This window comes from Corapipo altera, unplaced genomic scaffold (genome assembly GCF_003945725.1).
Source record: "Corapipo altera isolate COAL_440 unplaced genomic scaffold, ASM394572v1 23, whole genome shotgun sequence".
Lineage (NCBI taxonomy): Eukaryota > Metazoa > Chordata > Aves > Passeriformes > Pipridae > Corapipo > Corapipo altera.
In genome coordinates, this window is record NW_020884878.1 from 934454 (window position 1) to 952625 (window position 18172).

Sequence of the window (18172 nt, forward strand, 5' to 3'; positions counted from 1 at the left end):
AGCCAGGGGGAGCAGCCGGCCTGGTGTCCCTGAACCTGCCCCTCAGCTACATGTGCAGCCCAAGGTCTGAGGCAGGGAGATGCAGTGGTGGGGGAGGTGACCTGGGGAGGAGCAAAGGCCAATTCCAGAAACTCACAGCCAGGGAAAAGATGTCTGTGCCGTCGCCATCAGAGGTGGACACGGTGTGCACTGGCCAGTCCTCCATTGCTCCGAGCAGTGTTGGCAGCACCTTCTCCACTGTTGTTCCGGAGGAGGCGATGCTGCTCCACATCATTGCAGCAGCTCTGTGGAGTCAGAACTCTGGGTCAGGGGTGTCTCAGCCACAGCATCATAGCCTGGGCAGCTGTGGGGGCCCAGGTGACAGAGCCAAAGTGCCTCCAGAGGCAGGGAGGCAACATGGCTGCAGGATCAGGGGCTGACTGGCCAAGGCTGGGAAATGGAGGGGCCAGAGTGTCCTGGAACTCTCCATCTCTCTGGCAGACCAGGTGAGACAGGCTCTAGAGGGTGATGGGTTGTAAGGGTTGGTGATCCCTGAGCCACCAAGGCAGCTGGGCCCTGTACCTGTCACACGCTGGGGCACAGCACAGGAGAGTTGTCACCACATCACAGGGGTGTGCCTCAGCGAGCCTGCGGATGTCAATGTGCTGCCTGACATCTGGAGACACCTGGGATGTGAGGCACTGGTGGATGTACCTCACGATGGCTGGAACCTGAACAGGGAGTGGGGGAGAGTTGGAGAGTAGTCAGAGTGAGCAGGTTGTTCAGCTTCCCCCAAGAAGTGCTTCTTTTCCCACCACAGAGTGCAGCCTCAAAGGCTTAGGGGGCCCAGTAGACCCAGTTTGAGGGGCCACAAGACCCCTGGGCACTTGAGCCCTGGTCACAGGCTGCTTACTTGCTTCCGACTGGAGACACCTTTCTCCTGGATAAAGTCCAGATTGGGAGCATCGGTGACACTCTGAGTGGGGGTGGTGTCATTGTTTCCGATGCCCTCAGTCGTGGCGTCACCCTCTGCCATGAGATCAGTTGGTTCGGTTTCAGCGTTGATTGCGTCATGGGTCAACGCAGTCTCCATCGGTGTCATGGCTGAGCTTGATGTGTCATCAGTCAACATCGGTTGGCAGTCAGCCCGTGCCACGATATCGGTGTCGGAGCTGGTTCTGTCATCAGCCAAAGCGGTGTCAGGCTTTGCTGTGCTGTCCATTGATGCCCCGTCAGAGTTTGATGTCCCATCAGTGGGCATTGGTGCCATGTCAGCCTTGGCCATGACATCAGTCGCCGCAGTGTCAGAGCCAGTTGTGGCATCAGCCAAAGCGGTGTCAGGCTTTGCTGTGCAATGAGTCAGTTCGATGTCAACCTTCACAGTGAGATTGGCCAGTGCAGTGTCAGGGTTTCCCGTGTCCTCAGTCACAGCAGTGTCAGAGATTTCCATGTTATTAATCGGTGCAGTGCTGACATCAGGTTTCTCCTTGATCTCGGTTGTCCTGGTGTCAGGCTCTGCCATAACCTCAGGTGGTGTGGTCCTGGGTGTTCTGCGCCGAATTCCCATGAATTTCAGAAACCTCTGCACGAGAACAAAAGGCAGGGAAGAGAGGGAAGTGGGACAGAGTGATCCATCAGTGGTGCCAGGCTGAGCAGGGACAGCAGGCCCAGCCCAGGGGGGGATGGCTGCAGGTACCTGAACTGCTCTGCGGAAGCGGCCACGGGGGCGTTCCTGCTCCTCCGTCCGTTCCTGGCCTGGATCTGTCAAAGAGCGAGCACAGGCAGAGCTGAGGGGCTGTGGGAGAGGCCAGGGAACACAGCCCAGCCCTGCGCTCCAGTGGCAGGGCCGGCCCTGGGGTGCCCAGTGGATGGAGCATGGATGCTGGGGAGGTCAGCCTTGGTCCCTCTTCCTCCCTCCCTTTCCCTGGGCGTGTCCCCGGGGAATGGGAAGGGGCCAAGTTGGCTGCAGCCAGCAGCCCTGTGGCCCAGCTCCAGCACTCACCCTGCTGCAGGGGCTGGAAGTGCTGCATCTCCTCAGTTTGCTGTGCTGAGGCAGCCCCAGGGCCTTCTCTCTTCCTCTTCAGCCTGAGCAGCTTGCGCAGGCCGGAGCGTCTCTCCTCCATCCCACACGCTGACCTTGAGGGTAGGAGAGACGCCTTGGAAAAGACCCTGGTTGCCAAGTCTTACAGAATGTCTTCAAGGGCACCTTCCCCAGTGAGTGGGGATGCCCGGGAAAAACTCCAGATCACAGAGTTGGGTGATCTGGCCTCAAGGGCACCTTCCACAGGGACTGCAGGTGACTAAGTCCTGTGGTCTGGCCTCGAGAGCAACTTCCACAGGGACTGCAGGTGACCAAGTCCCGTGGTCTGGCCTCGAGGGCACCTTCCACAGGGACTGGTGATGCCCAGAAAAGTTCTGGGTCACCAAGTCCCGTGGCCTGGCCTCGAGGGCCACTCCCACAGGGAGTGGGGAAGCCTCAGAAAAGCTCTGGGTCACCAACTCCTGTGGTGCGGCCTCGAGGGATCTTGCTAGAAAGAGAACTCTCGGAATTGCTTCGGATCAGTGACGAACGAGTTGGCTGCGAGGAGACTCCTCACAGCACCGCTCTCTCCCGTCCTGACCAGACGCGTGCTCTGAGCACTGTGGCGCAGCTGCGTTGACGACAAACACCTATATCAGGATGTGTCACAAAGGGCCCTTGGACACCCTGCCCTGTCCCATCCCATTGACGACGGCCACCATGTCACAAAGGGCCCTGTGACACACGGACACGTGGCCTCGGGCCTCCCCCAACCTAGCCAACCTGCCCCAGGTTGGAAGGAATGCATTCCCTAAAGTATCTGAGACAGCTGTGACATAGAAGAGGAACGTGTGGGCAAAGACATGAATGCTGCTCTGCCCCTTTGGTGGGGCTGCACCAAAATAAGCCACTCTGGCAAGTCCCCGTCCAAGCAGACCTACCACCGCTCCGAGTCCTGGCAGGGGTGGTGCCCATCTCCTGCCCCAAAGACTGGGGGACTGCCCCTGGGGACTTCCCTGACACAGGGCAGGCAAAGCCAACAGGCATTCATGGTTGTGCTCTTGCAGGGGGCTGTTGGGAGGAGCTGCTGCAGCAACTGCTGGCAAGGCTTGGCATCTGTCAGAAGGCAGAAGCTGTGGCTCCTTGCTGGAACGATTTCTTCATGGAAGTGATTACCCGCAGCACAAAAACATCTTTGCAGGGAAGGCACAGAAGAATCTGGCCTTTAATAAACCTAAATTCAGGAAAGCATTACTTCTCATTACTCAACACAAGGAGTTGAAAGAAACTTTGCAGTTTAACTGAATTGGGAGAACCTGAGAACATCAAAGATTTGGAAGCTTGCTTCCCCTCTCAAACCTGCAAATCCTTTGCCTTCACACGGTCCAGTGGGAGTCAATTTCAAAAACTAAACAGAAGCAAAAAAACCTGGCATTGTTTGGTTTGCAAACAATTATTTATTAAGGGATAAGAATAAAATAATTCTGGTAAAGGATAAAAACTCTCAAGGAACAAAAGTTCCCCCAGTCTTCCAAAAGCACCCCAAACCCCAAGGGAGGATATGGCAAAAACACTAATCCTCCCTCTGGTGCAGAGAGCTGACAGGCCAGGAAAGCCTTTGAAGGGCTCTAAGCAAAGTAAAATCTCTATTGGATGATTTGGAGCTGAGAGAGCGAGTGCTCCAGCCTTTCTAAGGCCTTCCGACTCATCCTGTGGACACTCAGGTGGGTGCTTTAAAGTTCAGGCTGTCTTCAAAACTTGCCTGCATCCATGAGGGAGTCCAGGTGAAGTCTTCTAAGAACTGTGGGTTGCCCCTGGTGGTCAGGGTGGATTCCGCCCTGGTTCATGTGGACTCAAGGGACAGCTCTAAGTAAGAAGGAGAGAGGCTGAAAGTGCCAAGTGACAACTAGTGATGCTCTTGAGAAGGGAGACAGGGGGCTTTTTCATTTGAGGGTGTCATGAAAGCAGCGGAGTGGTGAATCAAGACATGGAAGTGAGAGCAGATACATAGATGACAAAAAGAAATGTTTCTTTTTGACCAGCTCGCTGCTGTGGGATGGAGGAAGCCAAGAAGTTATGAATATTCAAAGAGGGAAAATAAAACTCCCCAGAATGATCACAGCTCATGTTAGAATGCATTTCAGAAGGAACAGCAATGTCCCACTCTCAGAGGTTTGTCTGTTTTAAACTAACAAAACAAAACAAAACAAAACAACCCCAAAAGAAAACCCAGAAGAAAAGTGTTGAACATGGGAGGGGGAGGAGGTGGCTGGAGTGATTCACACACACAGAAGAGTAGCCCATAGCCCCACATTCCAAGCTAATTGGCTCAGAAGTCTGTGGGGGGGAGGTGAGTTTTTCTCCTGGGGAAACTGCAACCTTATTGTTGCCCAGGACTCAGGGAGGGTGTGTGTGGAGAGAAAAAAGTTCCAGGTTTTCATCTCTGTTTTTGGCCAAGTTGCCGAGTTGCCTTGGCCCCGGTCCGCCTCTGTTTCTCTCACTGCCTGCCCTACCCACTGCCCGGTCAGCCTCGGATTTCATCGGAGAAGCCATTGCCGACTGCAGAGGAGCTTTGGAGGGAAAAGGCTGGCCCTGCCCTCCTCGGTTGCCGTGTGGGCACAGCTCGGACCCACCGACGAAGGGGGGTCTCCATTCGGCCCCTCACGGCGGCCGCCACAGCCCAGCAGCGCCCCCTGCCGGTCGTGCTTAGAATTGCACCGAAAGGCAAAAAGACATGGATTTGTTTGGGAATTTGGTGCAGGATCGTTGTTTGCTTTTGTTCTTTTTCTGTGCTACCTACACACATATATCCTTTAATAAAGGGCTGTTATTTTTTTTATTTCTCCACATTTCCTCGACTTGAGCCTCTTAATTTTGGGTTTACGATTGCTTAGAGAGGGAAGTTTGGTCTTCCTCATAACTCGCCCTCCTCAGCAAACACTTCCATCTCATTAAACTGAGACATAATTGGCACCCAACGTGAGGCCCTGAGAGAGGAAAGGTGGCAAAGAAATAACTGCCTTTATGTGATTTACATAGGTACCTGTAGGCACCATGATGCTTGGGGTCGTTCTTTCCTCTGGCACATAACCATGCCAAGAGGCCTGTCCCATCTGTCAGTTTGTTTCAGCTGAGATATTAAGACCCTTCTTGAGATAAGTACCTTTGAGTTTGTGCATTGGGTTTATGACGCGGTGAACTCAGCACCTGTGAGTCTCATTTGGAATATGTCCTCAAGGCTGTAGTCCTGCTCTAGCCTAAACTGCTTCCTTTGGGGGTGGACTTTGCTGAATGAGAGAAGTGGCTGAGGCTTTACCTCTCCACTGACTCGTGGATGGTGGCCAATGCTCTGTGGGGATGGTTGGATAGATGGAAGGAGGCCAACTGGAAATGCAGAGGGAAACCCATCTGGGCTGCTGCTATGTGTCAAGACATTGCCACCTGGGTAGAGAAGATGATTGTGAGAGTCCACCATGTAGATGCCACATGCCCAAAAATGCTTGTCCCTGTGTGTGTGTGCCCAAGGCACAAGGGGCAAAAGCAAGGCAGGAGCGGGCCCATGTGCTGAAGGGCTGAGGGTATGTGCCGTTTGAGTTCCACAAAGACGCATCTCAGAGGGAGAAAGCGACTGTTTATTAACCAAAGGAGAAGGGGAGGGATGAAGCTTCTTAACCTAAGGGGAAGGGGAGGGATGAAATTTCTTAACCTAAGGGGAAGGGGAGGGATGAACGTTCTTCAAACACAAAGTGGCTGGAGAAGGTAATCAGGCGTTGGAATGGGCTGCCTGGGGAAGTGGTGGATTCTCTGTCCCTGGAGGTTTTTAAGATGAGATTGGTTGTGGCACTTAGTGCCATGGTGTCGTGGGTTTACTCATCCTTTCCCCCCTGGAACTTAAGGTGGTTGGTTCCACAGGGGTGGACTTTCTGGTTGTGACCGGGAGAAGAACCAGTAGAAAGCTTTAGCAATGCCTCTGCAAATTACATTTTAAAAGGCTGGAAGAGAAGCTTATTGCACAGTAGAAATTTGAGCCAGGAGAGTGAAGAGGGAGCCGCTGGGCCTGAGGGGGCCGAATCCCCCTCGACCCTGTCCTGGGATGGGACGGGGTGGTGGCCATGTCGCTTGGTCCGTGGCAGCTGCTGTCCCAGAGCAGAGAGGCCCCTGCAGAACCTGCGACCTGGAGGAGGTGTGGATCTGACTTGGAAGGGTCCCCTGAGAGCTTGCTCCCCTGGGAGGGACCCCACATAGCAGGGAAAAGACTCAGAGCTTTAACTCCCTGTAAGCCGTGCTGAAGGTGATGGTGGAGCGGGTTGTCCCCCCACAGCCCATGAAGGACCATGGGGGATGCACAGACCCCTCGCACCCCCATAAAGAGAGACTTTAGCTATGGCCCTGAGAGTTCTCCTCCTGCGTTGATGCAAGGGGCCAAAGGGTGGTTCAAAAGTGTATTTAATACTGTGTATTTTCTGACTTGTTAGTTTTTATCCTGTTAGCAATAAAATTGGATATTATCCTCCTGTTGAGTCTGTCTTGCCTGTGAAGCTCTCTCAAGCTTTAGCAAGTTTTGGGAGAGTTTGAATCCGGTCAGAGTAAACCCACGACACATGGTCTAATAACCACGGCAGTAATGGATCAAGGTTTGAACTTGATGATCTCAGACTTCCCTTCCAACCTGGCTGACCCTATGATTCTACAGTTTTATGATTCTTAAGCTAAGGGAAAAGGAAGGGAAACACCTTCTTAACCTAAGGGGAAGGAGAGGGAAGAACCTTCTTAAGCTAAGGGGAAAGGGATGGATAAACCTTCTTAAGCTAAGGGGAAGGGGAGGGAAGAATCTTCTTAACCTAAGGGGAAGGGGAGGAATCTTCTTAAGCTAAGGGGAAGGGGAGGGAAGAACCTTCTTAAGCTAAGAAAGGGGAGGAAAGGAGTCCAGGGCTGGGAAATGGAGGGGCCAGAGTGTCCTGGAAGTCTCCATCTGTCTGGCAGACCACATGGGACAGGCTCTTCAGGGTAAGGGGTTGTAAGGGCTGGTGATTCCTGAGGCAGCAAGGTAGCTGGGCCCTGTACCTGTCACACTCTGGGGCACAGCACAGGAGAGTCATCACCACATCACGTGGGTGTGCCTCAGCAAGCCTGCAGATGTCAGTGTGAGGAGACACGTGGAACGTGAGGTCGTGGTGGATGGACCAAACGATGGACGGCACCTGGAGAGGCAGTGGGGGACAGTTAGGGAGCTGCCAGAGGGAGCAGATTGCCCAGCTTCCCCGAGAAGTGCTTCCCTTCCCACCACACTCTGCTGGCCTCAAAGGCTTAGGGGGCCAGCGGACCCGGGTTGAGAGGCCACGAGACCCCTGGGGGACTTAAACCTTTGCCACAGGCTGCTTACTGGCTTCCAACTGGAGACACCTTTCCCCTCCAAAAAGTGCAGATTGGGAGCATCAGTCGCACTCTCAAAAGGCGTGGTGTCAGTGTTTCCAATGCCCTCAGTTGTGGTGTCACCCTCTGCCATGAGGTCACTTGTTGTGGTTTCAGTGTTGGTTGTGTCGTGGGTCATGGCAGTCTCAAGGTTTGCTGTGCCATCCATCGGTGCCATGGCTGAGCTTGCTGTGCCCTCAGTCAGCATTGGTGTGATGTCAGCCTGTGCCACGAGATCAGCAGTGGAGCCGGTTGTGTCACCAGCCAAAGCGGTGTCAGGCTTTGCTGTGCCGTCCATCAGTGCCCCGTCAGAGTGTGATGTGCCATCAATTGGCATCGGTGCCATGTCAGCCTTGGCCATGACATCAGTGGCTGCGGTGTCAGAGCCAGTTGTGTCTTCAGCCAAAGCGGTGTCGGGCTTTGCTGTGCAATGAGTGGGTTCTGTGTCATCCTTCATGGTGAGATCGGCCAGTGCAGTGTCAGGGTTGGCCGTGTCCTCAGTCACAGCGGTGTCAGAGGTTGCCGTGTGATCAATCAGCTCGGTGTTGCCATCAGGCTTCTCCTTGAGCTCAGTTGGCCTGGTGTCAGGCTCTGCCATGAGCTCAGGTGCTGTGGTCCTAGATGTTCTACGCCAAATGCGCATGATTTGCAGCAACCTCTGCAGGAGAAGAAAGGGCAGGGAAGAGAGGGAAGTCTGAGGAAGCGCTCCACCAGCAGTGCCAGGCTGAGCAGGGACAGCAGGCCCAGCCCAGGGGGGGATGGCTGCAGGTACCTGAACTGCTCTGCGGAAGCGGCCACGGGGGCGTTCCTGCTCCTCCGTCCGCTCCTGGCCTGGATCTGTCAAAGAGCGAGTGCAGGCAGAGCTGAGGGGCTGCGGGAGAGGCCAGGGAACACAGCCCAGCCCTGCGCTCCAGAGGCAGGGTCGGCCCTGGGGTGCCCAACGGATGGAGCACGAATGGTGGGGGGTCAGCCTGGGCCCCTCTTCCCCCCTCCCTTTCCCTGGGTGTGTCCACAGGGGACAGGAAGGGGCCAAGCTGGCTGCAGCCACCAGCCCTGTGGCCCAGCTCCAGCACTCACCCTGTTGCAGAGGTTCCTCAGCTTGCTGTGCTGGGGTCGCCCCAGGGCCTCTCCTGTTCTTCTTCCTCCTGAGCAGCCTGATCAGGCTGAAGCATCTCCCTGCCATCCCACAGTCTGGTCTCAAGGGAACTTGCACGAGAGACGCCTTGGAAAAAACCCTGTTGGGCAAATCTTACAAAATTGCCGCGAGGGCACCTTCCACAGGGACTGCAGGTGACCAAGTCCCGTGGTCTGGCCTCGAGGGCACCTTCCACCAGGCACTGGTGATGCCCAGAAAAGCTCCAGGTCACCAAGTCCCGTGGCCTGGCCTCGAGGGAACTTGCAAGAAAAATAACTCTTGGCAGAGTTATGGAGCAGATTATCCTGTGTGAAATCACACAGCAGTTACAGGATGGACAAGGGATCAGACCCAGCCAACATGGGTTTAGGAGGGGCAGGTCCTGTCTGACCAACCTGATCTCCTTTTACGATCAGGTGACCCACCTGGTGGATGAGGGAAAGGCTGTGGATGTGGTCTATCTGGACTTCAGCAAGGCCTTTGACACTGTCTCCCATAACATACTCCTGGAAAAGCTGGCAGCCCATGGCTTGGACAGGGGCACTCTGTGCTGGGTCAGGAACTGGCTGGAGGGCCGGGCCCAGAGAGTGCTGGTGAACGGTGCTGCATCCAGTTGGCGGCCAGTCACCAGTGGTGTTCCCCAGGGGTCAGTGCTGGGTCCAGTCCTTTTTAACATCTTTATTGATGATTTAGATGAGGGGATTGAGTCCATCATCAGCAAATTTGCAGATGACACCAAGTTGGGAGGGAGTGTAGACCTGCCGGAAGGTAGGAGGGCTCTGCAGAGGGATCTGGATAGACTGGAGAGATGGGCTGACTCCAGTGGAATGAAGTTCAACAAGGCCAAGTGCCAGGTCCTGCACTTTGGCCACAACAACCCCATGCAGCGCTACAGGCTGGGGACAGAGTGGCTGGAGAGCAGCTAGGCGGAAAGGGACCTGGGGGTGCTGATTGACAGGAGGCTGAACATGAGCCAGCAGTGTGCCCAGGTAGCCAAGAAGGCCAATGGGATCTTGTCCTGTATCAAAAATAGCGTGGCCAGCAGGAGCAGGGAAGTGATCCTTCCCCTGTACTCTGCATTGGTGAGGCCACACCTTGAGTATTGTGTTCAGTTCTGGGCCCCTCAGTTCAGGAAGGATATTGAGGTGCTGGAGCGGGTCCAGAGAAGAGCAACGAGGCTGGTGAAGGGACTTGAGCATAAGTCCTATGAGGACAGGCTGAGGGAGCTGGGGTTGTTTAGTCTGGAGAAGAGAAGGCTTAGAGGCGACCTCATCACTCTCTTCAACTACCTGAAGGGAGGTTATAGCCAGGTGGGGGTTGGTCTCTTCTCCCAGGCAACCAACAATAGGACAAGGGGACATGGGCTCAAGCTCTGCCAGGGGAGGTTTAGGTTAGAAGTTAGGAAGAAATTCTTTACAGAGAGGGTTATCAGGCATTGGAACGGCCTACCCAGAGAGGTGGTAGATTCACCATCCCTGGAGGTTTTTAAAAAGAGATTGGACGTGGCCCTTAGTGCCATGATATAGTAATTGGAGTTGGATCAGGGGTTGGACTTGATGATCTTGGAGGTCTTTTCCAACCCAATCTATTCTATGGTTCTATGATTCTATACTCTCCCTCATCCAAAAGCCCCCAAAGAACTAAATCTTTGAGTCTTTGACGAGAAAGAAGTACTCTGTATTTACTTGGTCATACCTACTGTTAAAAGGTCTGGAGCTGGTCACTGCTGGACACAAGATCCCGGAACGTGTGGCTGGATTTTGTATGTTTTGGCAATTTCTAAGGTGAAGTCTGTGTTCCTCCCCAAGCTGAGCTGTCCTATCTGAGCTCCAAAAAATCTTCCACACTTCTTTTCTCGGGCTAATAGGGACAGATCAAGGAACTTAAAAGCCTTGGAAGGAGCCCTCTCAGAAGTCTGCTAAAAGACACTACACGTTTTTCTGGCAGAAGGGTTGCTTCCCTATGAGGAATGATAACATTGCTGAAGCTGTTCCACCCGCTCTCTCCAGAGAAGCCAGTGGGAAGCCCCCTGCTCTGTCTGAGGCTGGAAGGAGCCTTGGCTTGGTGTTCCTGCAAAACTTGGAGCTCTCAAAGAAGAAAAGAAACACACACCCAGAAAAGGCTGCAAGCTCTCAGCCAGCCTCGGCAACGTCCAGCTGCAGTGGGGACATTCAAAAGACCGCATCTTAGGCAGTGCAACCTCACTGGGATGATGTCAGCTAAACAGTGCCACAGGGAAAGCAGGACTTCCTTGTTCCTACCCAGTTCATCCCATTTTGCTGTGAACTTTGCAAAGCAATTCCAACTTTTTTCATTCCAACTTTATTAGATGCCATCAAAGCCCCCAAGAAACGCTCCCCAAAACAAAGCCTGCACGCCGAGTGCCAAACTCCTTAATCAGCTGCGATTAATGCCCAACCGGCAGAGTCGTTCCAAGAAAGTTTTCAGAGGCCGAGCCAGCCCATGCCGATGCGCTCCTCCCTGCGGGCGGCTGGGGCAGCGCTGCCCTGGGTCACGGCTCTGGGCGTGCAGGCGCCGAGATGCCGCAGGTCGGAGCAGGGGCAGGCTCAGCCCTCGCCGGGAGATGCGGAGCGGCGGCTTTGGAGCCCGGCGGGCGGCGCGGAGGTTTGTCCCGGCCTTGTCAGCGGCTCTGTGTCCCCGCCGCGCTTCTCGGGGCTGGGCAGCGGCTCCTCCCCGCAGCAGCTCCTGGCTCCTGCCGGCCGGGCCTGGGCTAAAGCGGGGCGGGACGGCAGCGAGCCGAGCAGGGCGCCCGCCCGTCCCCAGCCCGGGGCCGCCCCCGCGGCTCCTCCCCGCCCGGCACCGCCCCACGCCCCGGTGTGCCCGAGCCGAGCACAGCCCAGCCGAGCTCAGCCCAGCCCAGCCCAGCCCAGCCTAACACAACCCAACCCAAGCGAGCCGCTCCCCCTGGGCAGGAGGAGGCCGGGCCGGGCGGCGGAGCGGCTGCGGGAGGCGGGTGGTGCGCGGCGGTTCCGCAGCTCCGGCATGGCCCGGGGGCGGGCGCGGTGTCGCCGCTCGGCCCCTTGAGGAGGTGCGGCGGGGCTGCTGCCGGCCCGGCAGGAGAGGCTGGGTGCGTGTCCCGGCGGGAGAGCGCTGTGGCTGTGCTCCGGGCTCCTGGCGGGGTGGGCATGTCCGGAGCCATGAAGTTCAACGGCGACCTGAAGGTGCGCATCGGGGAGGCGGTGGGGCTGCAGCCCACCCGCTGGTCCCTCCGGCACTCGCTCTTCCGCAAGGGCTACCAACTCCTGGATCCCTATGTCACCGTCAGCGTGGACCAGGTGCGCGTGGGGCAGACCAGCACCAAGCAGAAGACCAACAAACCCACCTACAACGAGGAGTTCTCGGCCACGGTGTCCGACGGCCATCAGATCGAGCTCTCCGTCTTCCACGACACCCCCATCGGCTACGACGACTTCGTGGCCAACTGCACCTTGCCCTTCCAGGACCTCCTGCGCTCCGCCGGCTCTAGCGACAGCTTCGAGGGCTGGGTGAGTGGCCGCTTTCTGTGGGGGAGAAGCTGAGCCGGACTCCTCTCGCAATGAATGGAGACGCCGGAAGGGGACTCGCAGAGCTGGGGCTTGTCCTCGCCTGCCTGTGCCGCAGCCGCGCGCTGTGTGTGTGTCTGCATGGACACAGGGCTGTTCCTTCCCGCATCTCTTTGTGCCCCTCTTCTTTAGGTTGGCTTAGGCTGCTGCTGCAGCTGATGCATTTGGGGACCCTAAGAGCAAAATGTCTCAGGTGTGGTAGCTGGAGGGTGCAGCCGCTGCAGCAGGGGCTGTGAAGTCTGTCCTCTTTGTAGGCTACCAGAAGACTTGGAATAGACAACTGAGAGGAAGGTGTCCATTCCTCCTCTTGCTTAGCACTGTACAGTGACGGTACGTGGAGACGTGGATAGCTGGGGTTGTATTTCTGCTCAGCTCTCCACATACTTGCACAAGAGTTTGCTGTGTGCCTGCGAATTTCTGGGACTTCTTACCAGAGTGTCAGGAGTAGCCTTGTGTCTGTTCTGTACGGTGTTGTTCTGGGTGAAGACAGTTTCACTTAGAGCTAGTTCTAGGTTATTTCCAAGTCATTGTCACTTGCATCCAGCCCAGAGAATCTCCTTTATGCCTTAGTCGTGATGTCAGAGAAATAGCACAGGCTCTAAAGTTGCACCTTTGCTTCCAGGACTGTAAAGGAGGAGCAAGTAATTGTGTTGATCCAGACAGTAGTTTGCTTATGAGAGTTAGGGGGAAAAGGCATTTCTTCGGAGTAGAGAAGGTGCAGAAGAGATGAGAATTTTTGAGGCTAAGCTAGATGTCAACATTTTGAGGCCAAGAAGCTCAGCGTGTGCAGTCAGGTAACCAACAGAATAAATCAGATGGGGAGGAAGGAGAGCTGAGAGTGTAGAGAACAGATTGACATCTTGATCCTATCACAAGGAGATCAGTGGTGCTTTCTGCTCTCAGCCAGGGTCTGTGGCTGAGGTGTGCTGTTTCACCTTTGGGATGCTTAGAGTGATTGATGGACAGGTGTAGATTGGTGCTATTTTTGTTGTTTATTATGGAGTGCTCAGGTACCCTATGGATAGGCTTGAAGTTGATGTCCTGAAGGTGTTGTCTGTGAGACAGTCAGTGCTGTGACCAAGTGTGGGACAGAAGGGCCCCAGCCCAGCTGCAGTGGCTGAGCTGAGGTGTTGCCTCAGGCAGAGCAGTTATTGGGGGTTTGCTGAGTGGGTTCATGCCCAGCTTGCCAGGCTCCCTGTGCCACTGGAGAGAAGCTGCTCCTGGGACTTGTGCTAAAGCAGCTATACATATGGCTCAGAGCCCTATGGACAAGGCAAAGGAGTGAGCTCAGGAGAGTGAGCTGTGGTTTTGAGGGTTTTCTTCATGTTTGCTTTGCTGGGGGTGTTTCCTCTTTGCTGTTGAGTGAGGCCCTGTCCTCTTGGGAGGCTGGAATCATGGTTGCGCTGGGGCTGGCTACATGTGGGATTGGACTGCTGTGCTGCAGAGGTGGTGGCCTTATTCCCATGACTAAAATATCTGTCATCATATTGCTCCAATATGGATGCAAGCATGTTTCTTTCATTTCATGTGCTGTTTCTTTCATTTCATTCATCCTGCAGTGCTGATTTTTAGGGCTGATGCAGTCTGAAATAGTCATCTGGTCTTTGGTGAGGGAAAAGTTTCTAAGCCTTGCTGGATAGACATATGTTTTGTGAACTCCTGTACCTGTGAGCTGATGGGTGCAATGGGTTGAAAAATCGGCAAGTTTGTTGAATTAGACTGATCTAAACTGATGTTATATCTCGGCACGTAGACAGAGGCTCAGAGCTGCTCTCCTTTCTGGTTAATGTCTGGAAATTACAGCTGATGTGGAGTGAACAAGTGTTGTCTTCTGTTCCCTTTCTCCTTTCCCCTCCCTTGTGATTTGCTTTTTTAGCCTCTTGCATAGCGTGCAGCCAGGGTCACATGATGACAGGGAACAGCATCTTGCCCTGATAATTGAATATGTCTTGATAAATGCAGCAAGGCTGTCACGGGTGTTTGTGTATCAGAAGGATAGGAAATGCTGGTTTCTACTAACCCAGGGTCCACGAACTGCTGGCACAATACAAAATACCACAAGGAACTGTAGATTATTTGTGACACCTATACTCCAAAGTCCTTCATTTCTGCCTTTTTCCATCCCCAAAACAAAAGCACAGATAGGCGAGGAATGAGTGAATAAAATGTAGGGAAAATTGATGAATCCCCAACATTTAACCTGGTTTATACTCCCTTGGCTGTGCCCAATTTTTGATTTTGATTTGAAATAAAACTTTTATGTTTACTTTTCAGAGACAAAGATAACAGTATATTGGGAATCTCCAAATGATTGATAACAGCCAAACAGGGCAGGGCAGTTTGCTGCCTCTGCTCCCTGAGCTCTTCTCTGCAGAGTGGAGCTGCCTGGGAATTACCTATGCAGTCCCTCAGCTCACCTTCTGAAAGTTTTGGTGAGAGTTCTCGGGCTCATACTGCTCTGTTGATAAGCATGGTTTTTCTTCTGCTGAAAAAAAAGGAATGATTACTTGTAATTTGGTCACCACCTCTTGTGAGATCTGTAGGAAGTGTCAGCGAGAGGCAAGGAGGAGCAGTTGGTGTGTAAGCATTGGTGCTTCCCAGATGACTTGCAGGTACCTCACTGCAATTATGGCCCTGAACACTTATGCAGATGAGTAAATGTATGGACATGAGCTGTCTCATCAGTAATGCTGATACACCTGAGTCATACCACTGGGTCAGGGACAGAGTTCTCTGTTCATGATTTGCATTAAAATCCATGTTTCAGAGATTCTTCAAAAGTCACCCTTTTTCTCCCAACTATTTTAGTTGTTTTCTGAAGTCTTTCTAGTAAACATATGAGCACAGTCTGGTATTTTCTAACTTGTATATTAATTGTTAAACACATTTGACTAAGTTTCCACTGATCAAACATCTGAGATCTTACTAACTTCAAGATCCTTCTCTCTTTCTCGTTTCTTATATTTACTTGTCAAGTTGCAGCACCGTAGTTTTTATTAATATTGTCAAATAAATACCTTCAACATACTTTAGTGTAGTCCAAACTGAGAGCAATCTCTCCAGTGCCATGTTCTCTCTGGGAGGCATTTGCCTGTGTGGGTGTGAAATTGTGCAAACCTGAATGGTAGCATTTCACACAGGTGCGCATGACCAGGTGCAGGGCAGGAGAGAACTAAGCTGGCTGCTATCCGAAAGCTCTTATGCTGTGATTTACATCAGGGTTGAAACTTGCCTTTTAAAGCATTTAGTTTTGCACTAGCATGTGCTAAGATCTTTTTACTCGGCAGGTAAATGCATCTTTAAAGTTATTATCTCCTCTTTAACTGCCTCTGAGTGCAGCGTAGGAAGCAGTCGTAGGTCAGTGAAACAACATAAATAAGTTGGAGTACTGAGTGTAGCTGAAAGGGGGGATGTTTACAATACATAGGATTATTCCTATGAGTTTTATGTAGTACCTAAAGTAATTTTTAACCTTGGGGAAACACTGTTTACAGGTACTGAATGGCATTGTTACCGGGGAATTATTTAATCCCGATTGTAAAAATTGTTAGTCTCTGGGCAGAGATGTCATAATTTCTAGGACTTTAACAAGGAGTGTAAATTAAACCTTCATCTTGAAGTAGCACATCATCAGAGCACACTGAAGGAAATCACATAACAGATGGGCTATAAGATTAATGAGCCCGTCGCAACTTCCTGATGAGTTTGTTATGATTTGTTCATGTGTGCAGGAAGAGATTAAGACAAATAATTCTCGTGCATTCCTTCACTTGAGCTCTTTTGCTTGTACCCTTCCCTATGATTTTTTTTCTTTCTGAAGGCAAAAAAATTTGTTCTTTACCCATGTTTGTATACAATTGTATTTGCTGAACATTAAGTTGAGGCGTTAAAGGAAAAGGCAACTTCTCCAGAGCATCATGACCGTGGCAGAGAGCCAGGATGCTGCAGGTCAAATATGATATAGTTGCTGCTTGTTTTGACTCCTGCTTGGCTGCAGAGTGTTCTCCAGGTGAGCAAAACTTTCTTCAGGAGCCAAAATACTTTATAGCTCTTGACAGAGGATTTTGTGGTGCAGTATTTTGTGTCTGCATCAGTCGATGCCTACCTGTAGAGATGGACTGCAGCTTGTAGAGCTGGGAATAAACGGTGTCTCCTTCCACAGGGCAGGAGGAGGCTGAGATAAAAAGCAGTGCTAATCTGTCCATGTGATTTCTGTTTGCATGAACACAATAACCATTTTTGTATGTAATACAGATCTCTGATTTGTGTGAAGGTCACACTGCACATTAATTGCAAACTAGGCTCCGGTAAAATAAGATCCTTCCCTATTTCTTGATAAGTTTTATGTTGTTTCTGTAATTATTATTACTGAAATGCAGTTATTATGTTTAGTAGGACTAGTGGAGAGAAAGACTCACTGCAGAATGTAAGATGGGTTTTAAAACTACTGTAATTTCAGCTTTTCTTTCTTTTCTTTAGCATGCACTTGTCCTTTGGCCCTGCAAACAGACTCTTCAGAATGCCAGCAGAGTCCCCTGCACCACGGCTACCTGAGAGTACCCTGCAGCCTAAAAGAAAGGCTGTAATAACTAAAAGAAAGGTTGTTGCTATTTGTCAGGTATTAAATAATCCATGTGTGTGTGATGCTGATAACAGTTGTACTGATCAGAGCGGATGAGAACATCTAGAGCTGACTGTCGTGAAGGGCTGCACACTTTCTGCCCTGTTTCAGCATCAGAAGTTGAGCTATTTGGAGTCCTGTTTCCTGCTCCTCCCCAATAAATGGCCCGTCTGGCAACTGTGAGCATCCTTGGAGAACACAGGCATTTTGCTTGAGATTGTGTTTGCCTGGAAAGATTTGGTCAAAGCATGAGAAAAAACAGTTTCCAGTGATTGGAACCAGTAGGGGTCTGTAGAATTGGAGTCCCTGTCTTGCCTTTGAGGTGGGTACAGCAAGATGTGGGTTTGTCTGTCCTTCATGTACCTGGGTGCCTGGTCCTGCTGCAGTAATGGCTCTCTAGAGAGTTCCTTAGTCTGTTTTTCCACAGCTGTGTCTTGAGGGCTGTTGCTTTGATGTTCTTGGAGTTGGGAAGGGCTGTGGGAATGCTGGAGAGGTGTGTGTGAGAGGAGCACGCTTCACTCAGAGCAGTTTGGGTGGGATAGGCTGTGCAAGGATCACCACATCACTTTCCCCACCTGTGAGCATCCACTGAGCCAAAAGCTGAACCCAACCCCTCTGCAGGGTACCCAGGCCCTTTGGCTTTGCAGCTTGGTGGGCCCATAGGTTTGGGGAATATGGGCAGTTAGGTGTTTCTATCCCCTTCAAAGATGTTGGCAGTCACTGCATTCACCTGGGACTGTGGCTGAAGGGGAGGAGAATTCTTTGCCTGGGGAAGAGCAGGAGTCCTGAGAGTGAAGGATAGGGCAGGCCAGAGTCCAGGCAATCAGGTGCTTCAGTGACCCAGAGAGAAATGGTCTTATGGGGACTGCAGTGGCAGTCACTTCAAGGTGAATCTGCATGTGAGGGATGATGTACAGGAGTACTGCATCCATCTCTGGGGCCCTCTATAAAAGGTGGTCATGGACTTGTTGGAGCAAGTCCAGAGGAGGCCACAAAGATGCTCAAAGGGCTGGAGCACCTCTGCTATGAGGACAGGCTGAGAGAGTTGGGGTTTTTCAGCTTGGAGAAGAGAAGGCTCCAGGAAAACATTATAGCACCGTCCAGTACTTAGAGGGGCTGCAAGAGACCTGGAGAGGGACTTTGGACAAGGGCATGGAGTAACAGGACAAATGGTAATGGCTTTAAACTGAAAGGGGAGAGATTTAGATTGGATATAAGGAAGAAGTTTTTTACAATGAGGGTGGTAAAACACTGGCACAGGTGGCTCAAAGAAGTTGTGGATGCCCCATCCCTGGAAGTGTTCAAGGCCAGGCTGGATGGGGCTTGGAGCAACTAGTCTAGTGGAAGGTGTCCCTGACCATGGTGTTGGGGGATGGAAAGAGGTGATCTTTAAAGTCCATTTCAACCCAAACCATTCTGTGATTCTATGAAGCCCTTGTTGA

At 52.3% G+C, this 18172-nt stretch overlaps 2 protein-coding genes and 1 long non-coding RNA gene across 3 annotated transcripts in view; 1 reads left to right on the top strand and 2 right to left on the bottom strand.

Annotated features, from left to right (window-relative positions):
* Positions 1–46: 46 nt before the first annotated feature.
* LOC113944584 lies at positions 47–8016 on the bottom strand. The gene is made up of 3 exons (XM_027637915.1): positions 7383–8016; positions 7064–7200; positions 47–284 (listed from the first exon to the last, which is right to left on the bottom strand). Exons 1-3 carry the CDS (start codon positions 8007–8009, stop codon positions 47–49), a joined length of 1002 nt encoding a protein of 333 aa, XP_027493716.1. The 5' UTR covers positions 8010–8016.
* A 32-nt stretch (positions 8017–8048) lies between these two features.
* On the bottom strand, positions 8049–8782 carry LOC113944811. Its single transcript, XR_003526813.1, has 3 exons — positions 8489–8782; positions 8184–8248; positions 8049–8069 (listed from the first exon to the last, which is right to left on the bottom strand). It is a non-coding gene; the product is annotated as an uncharacterized LOC113944811 (long non-coding RNA).
* Positions 8783–11692: 2910 nt separating this feature from the next.
* PRKCH (protein kinase C eta) overlaps positions 11693–18172 on the top strand; it is a 118498-nt gene continuing 112018 nt past the window's right edge. Inside the window, exon 1 of the mRNA XM_027638224.1 lies at positions 11693–12052. Within this exon, the coding sequence (XP_027494025.1) occupies positions 11693–12052 (360 nt within the window). The remainder of the gene's footprint in view (positions 12053–18172) is intronic.

Bases quoted from the DNA above. Each gene is read 5' to 3' on its own strand.
- LOC113944584 (XM_027637915.1), bottom strand. From the start codon at position 8,009: ATGGCAGAGCCTGACACCAGGCCAACTGAGCTCAAGGAGAAGCCTGAT. The intron at 7,201-7,382 runs GTAAGCAGCCTG...CTGCCTCTCCAG, and splicing joins GTGTCTCCAGTTGGAAGCCA to GTGCCGTCCATCGTTTGGTC. The intron at 285-7,063 runs GTACAGGGCCCA...CTGACTCCACAG, and splicing joins TGTGCCCCAGAGTGTGACAG to AGCTGCTGCAATGATGTGGA.